Raw genomic sequence first — 6000 nt, 5'->3', positions numbered from 1 at the left:
ATGCTGATGCCAGGAGCAATCCATCTGGAGAGAAGGCCACAGATCTCACACAATCAGAATGGCCCTCAAGTGTTTTGAGATGGCTCTGAGTGTGAGGGTCCCATAACTTGATGGTCTGATCATCTGATGCCGATACCTGGAGGAATCCATCTGGGGAGAAGGTCACAGATCTCACCCAATCAGAATGTCCAGTTAGAGTGGCAATACTAGAGGGGCCAATCTGAATCATGCCCATTGTGTACAATTGAGAATTTTTGTATAACCCAAACAAAGCCGGTACGTAAATCAACCTCTGCACTAGTACTGTCGATCAAGCTAAGCACTGCAACATGGCTGAATGTCAGGGCACACACCCTGACTAGCCCGGACCCGGACCCGCATCCAGACCCACTTCCACCCGCTGCGCTTCCTGCATGCCTGCACACTCCGCATGCCGCATGCTCCGGGCCCGGTTCCTACTCCTTCATGTGACTTCCGGGTATCCCCGGAAGTTTTCCTGATATGGTGGCCACTGTGGGAAGATGAGAAGTTAGCTTCCTTCTCATCTTCTTACCCACAGTAGGCAAGTGTACCTTACCTACTGTTTATCTATTCATCTTCTTACCCACAGTAGATTGTGCCCTGGATAGGGCTGGCCAGACCTGAGGCTGTGGGCCATAGGGGAGGGTCATGGGGACCCGGGAGTCGTCCCCTGACACTGAACTATCCATTTTTTTAGGTCATTTGTCCAACACAATCGCTCAATTGATTGGGTTCTTCCGTTTACCTTCTGACGATCCCATCTGGTCGCAACCTGGCATCGTCGACGATTGCCCAGGTCCAAATTCACCACACTTTGAATTAATCTTAGATGACGGATTTGCGAGTACACTCTATCCTGAACCTTCAGAGGGGAATTTCATGACCATTGCGATGGTCAACTTGTCTCCTAGTTCTAGGGGAAGCGTGAAACTTGGGTCAAGCAATCCTTTTGATGCTCCTTTGATCAATCTTGCACTCTTCATAAAGGAACCCGATCTCCACACCGCCATGGCCAGTAAGGCTTGGGTGTGACTGACTTGGCTGAAGCTAAGCTTACTATACTCTTTCCCATACTAGCCCTCAAGCATGCACGAAACTTCTTGACTGCGCCTATTTTCAGAGACTACATTCTAGGAGAATGGGGTTCATTAGCTCAAGCACAAATGGATGAAGAGATTATATAGTATATTCGTAACAATACAGGTGCATGTGATACTTGAAGCGTTTTGATCTTGGGGGGATGCTGATGTTTGCTTTCCATCTTCCAGTCTCCGCTTTCCATCCTACAAGTAGGTTCTGATTATAATTGGGTTAGCGAATGGGTTGATTTTTTGATTCACTTCCTGTTCACTAGGCACTCTTGCCATTTCAGCCAAGGACAGTCCTGAGGGTGTTGTTAACCCTGACTTAACTGTGAAGGGTATTAAGAAGCTCCGCGTCATCGATGCTAGTATTTTCGTGCGTGCCCGGTTTTCTGTACTACTCTTTCTTACGTTGCTGAGCAAACCTACTGTACTCACACGACCAACAACCGGTTCCCACGGCCTCCGGCAATTGCCGGAGGCACCCAATCAATTCAGTTGTGTTGATTTTTAATTCAATCCAAGACCTTCGTGTGACGCGTGACCGGTTGTTGGTCGTGTTAGTACAGTATGTTTTTTTTTTTTGCCAGCCTTTCATACCTGCAGCCCACCCTCAGATTCCAATTTATGCGATTGCAGAACTCGCCTCGGAGATCATCGTAGGGGATTACATGTTAAACGCAAGGTTATGATGTAAGACTCAGTCTCGTAGAAGGGAGCTAAAGGGGAGAGGAAGTCCAAAAATTTATACGCGTTTCTGCACGAGTCCGTTGTACCGTTGTACAAACGTGAAAAGTAAAGATAAACCAATCCCCATCTTCACTCGGTTCGACAGTAATAGCCGTTGATGTTCCAACATTACAATTAAGTATTTTTGCTTGCTCTGGTTCGAGGATAATATGTTTTTTTTTGTTTTTCAGCCCCGAAAACGTGGCATTTGACCCAGCACATTTTTGCTTCTATGTATGGATGTTCATACTATGGAGAGGGCGGGATTGATCATGAAGTGGGCCATAGTACGTTGTTTTCCTCAGAAGAAGCCAAATTCGGGGCGGTCATAAAAACCCACTCTTTGGTCATCTCAAGGTGACCGGGCTACGCTAGCAAGAAAGTTTGAAGAGTAAACACGAGAACCGAACGTTAACGTTAACACACATGACAACAAATCAGTAAAAATCCGCATTCATGACTCCAGCCTCCATCTAATCCCTCGGGCCGACGTTCACCAGAGGAAAAAAAAATCACGATTACAAGCCATAAGTGATGGTGCCTACAGGGCCAACCAAGCCGCGAGGTATTACCACTAACATCATTTGGTCGTCCTTTCACACCCAAGCTGAGGATCAACCTCTACAATCTCCTCTTCAATCCCCGATACACCAGAATTCCTGTGTTCAGGCATTGAGGTTGGCCTCCTACATTTAGACTGTCGCTCGAAAGCGGGGTTATCACCGAATGTTTTTGCTTCCTCCACATTGTATTCATGCTGTGCGATACAAGCAAGTAAGCAAACAAATACGACGTGCGAGGCGAGAGAAGGGATTGCGGTGAGGTGGAGTACTAGCAAAAAATCGAGAGTCCGAATAAAACATATCAACTCACATCGAACCTTGGAACTCTTGACCACAGCTCAAGCTCAGGTTGGCCTTCACGATCGGACTCATGCTGCACGTCATGGGTGACGGAAATAAGAAAACTTATCCCCTAAGTTTTGAAGGTGAGTTCCGGAGACTGGGAACCAATTATTCCCTAACAAATACTCACACCTCTTTGAGTCGTGGCATCATACAAAAGCGAACGGGAGTGAAGGCTGCCATGAAGTGCCACCGGCCTCAGTGGATATGCAGCAGACCCTCATGATGATATTTAAATTGAGTAGGATACGTACTTTGAAAGAAATCCAATGGTTGAAACTAAAAATACCTCAGCTCGGCGAAGGGAGCGGGGTGCGAGGTTGTGACTTACTAACGCCAACACTTGGCCCAATGAATGGGATGACCCTCGGTGAAGCGACTACAATACCCTGAGAGTTTGCAGGGTAAAACCCACTCGTTCACGATAATCCAAACAACCCTGAACTTACTGCAGCTAGCACAATTGATACTGACCTAAAAAGTTCTATCGTGAAAGTCAGCTCAAACGAACCGCAGCACGTCCCACTTACGCAGTTGATATACCTGTACAAGCAACGTACAGTATGATGTCTCTCAAAATGCTATCGCTTGAGTTTTATTTTTCCAATGCACCGGCGGCAAAGGTGAAAGAAAATAGAGCCAACGAGCGATTCAGCTTCTGTGCTCAACATAACACGAAGAAGTGAGCAACCCACCTCACGGCTCCATTCCTTCGTCGATGGATACTCCAAGCAAGAGCACCGGCAACAACAACATCACAAAAAGCATTCGAGAGAACGAATATACGACTATGCCACATTCGTGAGGCGAAAAGCGGATCACTTGGGTTTTGATATGTGCGTTGTAATCTGTTGCGTGCTAGTGAATATTGATATGAAGACAACAAGTCGTGTAACTAGAATTACTCACATTGATACGGCGACAACTATCGAGACCGAGGTTTCATGCGCAATATGGGTGAGATATACTCGAGTTAAGAAAGTTGGGTGGTAGTTGAGAGGAACGTACAAAGCCCCCAACCAGCCTCGAATGACACTAGAAATGCCTATTCCTCAGAATTTAGTCCCGTGAAAGACGATAGAAGATAGCCGTCATCGACATACTAAAGCGAGTAGCAAGAAGATGTTTCGCAGCACTACAGAATCGGGACGGTCCAAAATCAAGGGTCGTGCCAAAATCTCTTGTGAAAATATGAAGATGCGGTTAAGAACTGACCACTGACAACGGAAAGTGGTATAGACGAAGAGTGATTGCGACACAACAACTGCTACCAGCTAGGCGAAAAGGTGTAAATCAATCATGTAACAGTGTAATTCAAGAAGGGCTGCACATACGTTCGTGAATTGCGGGAATATTTGAGCCCTAGGCTCGATTTGAAGTTGATCGGAGCCCAGACGATGTTCGAATGTTGGGGATTAGGCATGGGGAAGAGAGAATACACGTCACTTATGTACCATAAAACAACAGTCAGCGTTCTTACCAGATCAATCTTTTGCTAACTGCGGAACCAGGAGATATTGTGAAGGCATAGAAGTCGGTCGCCATCAATAATCTATTTACAAAAAATGGGTTACAAGGGCAAGTCAGATTCAAATTGACGGGCGTCCAGTATTGAAGGCTCACACTTGAAGTGGTTGTAATAACCTAAAATACATGTGCGGAATGAGCATGAGCGCACTCGAGGTCTTTGCACATCGCAGAAACTTGCCACAAGAAAATGACCTGTGCACGATTTACCAAGAATAAGTACCAAATCATATTTTGTTCCCTCGCACAGGTGGCACGAAACCGGACCTCCTAACTCACCGTAATCTTCAAGAAAAGATGGTCGGTCGGAAAGCGTTTGTAGTAGAAAAAGGTTTGGACGGTGACAACCCCAATGAGCCTAATGAGTGCGGATTCTGGATTAGTGATTTACAGGAGTAACACGGCTTTTGGACGGCACAAATGCCAGCGAAGCGTTGACAGATTTAAGGTTGAGAACGAAGGCTGAAGTGCAACCTACGTTGCTGAAAGTGCGAAACCCAATACAGAGAATGCAAGCCATGTCTCGAGATTTCTTAGAATCTCTGGCGATGGTGGGCCTCCTGGAGGGGGCGCGCAACTGCGGCCATCCATGCGTGTCGAGTTTCTTGGCTTGGGAAGTGGGCCCCCAAGTCTCCTGCCAGAGGGCAAGGTTGGGGAGAAACCCAAAGCTTGATTAGGTTTATTATATACGTTGTACCCAAGGAAACTATACCTCTCACGCCGGAGTTGGGGGAAGTCCGAAGCTTATAATTGCATCAGGGCGATCAGAACCTTTTTAGTTTAGTATTATTATCTCCCATTGATTCGCACGGCATGTCCCTTTTCCCAACTAATCAACTCTATCCACTTCTAGGTCAGCCATCGATGCGGAGAAAACTCCTCCAAATAGCTTCTGGAGTGTGCACAGCTCATGATGGTGTGCGCACTTGCCAATGACAACCAGAAGTTTCTCATTGGACATATTGCGTTGTTGGGACATGAGAAAGGAAGCCCGCGGATCCATGCGTTTGGCGGTTCTTTGTTACCCGGTATCAGGTCTCCTGTTCCCTATCAACACTCATACATGCCCCCCCCCCCCCCCTAAATACCATGGTCCTATATGGTCCTAAGCCTTAGTGCAAAGGCATGACGTGGTACGTGTTTACGCAGAAACAGTTAGAGTTGGAGCTGCTGCGAACTGTCGAGTGACACTTGTAAAACCGTCAAATAGCTAGCCATGCCCGTCCTAGTAGACCACTGATTCATTGCAGTCCTAGCGATCGTACTCGTGGAGTTCATTCATGTGTTATGTGCCTTTCAACTTCTTGATCTCGCAACAAATTATGCCGGAAGTTGAACCGAATCCAGTGGCGCTTGGACTAACTCACATCCCTCACCTCATCGTAGGAAATGTGTCCTACAAAATCATGCACCGTAACATTCGCTGCATTAAGGCAGTGATCAAAGAGCGGATACTTATGCCTGAATAAGCTGAAGGACCTAAGATAACGCGGTGCAGTCGAAATCCAAGTAGTTCAATTCACTGCACTGCCTCGAAGGTCTCGGCATCCGCGCGCTCGACGACTCCGACTAGTAGCTCGACGGGACCGCTGGTGATGATGCCTCCTGACACAATATTATGTTCGGCCAGCTCCGTTTGTTGATGGGGCCCCGCAATGTGATGGCTCGCCTTACAATAAGTCCGGCGCGGGCTACAATGCCGAGGTTCTAAGACTCCAACCTCCATATGTAACGCG

General features: G+C 47.0%; 2 protein-coding genes across 2 annotated transcripts; one reads left to right on the top strand and one right to left on the bottom strand.

Moving 5' to 3' along the window:
* Positions 1–912: 912 nt before the first annotated feature.
* Positions 913–1795, top strand: EI90DRAFT_2917798 (uncharacterized protein; the record flags this gene model as incomplete). Its single annotated transcript, XM_039054624.1, has 4 exons — positions 913–1036; positions 1099–1204; positions 1404–1479; positions 1694–1795. The coding sequence occupies 4 exons, from the start codon at positions 913–915 to the stop codon at positions 1793–1795; spliced, it is 408 nt and encodes a 135-aa protein (XP_038917085.1).
* A 362-nt stretch (positions 1796–2157) lies between these two features.
* EI90DRAFT_705634 (uncharacterized protein) lies at positions 2158–4998 on the bottom strand. The gene is made up of 19 exons (XM_039067975.1): positions 4977–4998; positions 4743–4927; positions 4544–4622; positions 4446–4459; positions 4361–4381; positions 4218–4289; positions 4072–4099; positions 3960–4011; positions 3841–3872; positions 3746–3782; positions 3647–3662; positions 3433–3585; positions 3268–3324; positions 3187–3211; positions 3069–3126; positions 2992–3016; positions 2868–2934; positions 2706–2807; positions 2158–2589 (listed from the first exon to the last, which is right to left on the bottom strand). The coding sequence occupies exons 2-19, from the start codon at positions 4853–4855 to the stop codon at positions 2413–2415; spliced, it is 1128 nt and encodes a 375-aa protein (XP_038917084.1). The 5' UTR covers positions 4856–4927; positions 4977–4998; the 3' UTR covers positions 2158–2412.
* Positions 4999–6000: the final 1002 nt, after the last annotated feature.

Source organism: Cantharellus anzutake (genome assembly GCF_015039405.1).
Source record: "Cantharellus anzutake strain C23 chromosome Unknown EI90scaffold_19, whole genome shotgun sequence".
In the NCBI taxonomy this organism is placed as follows: Eukaryota; Fungi; Basidiomycota; class Agaricomycetes; order Cantharellales; family Hydnaceae; genus Cantharellus; species Cantharellus anzutake.
This window is presented reverse-complemented; position numbering and strand designations above follow the sequence as displayed.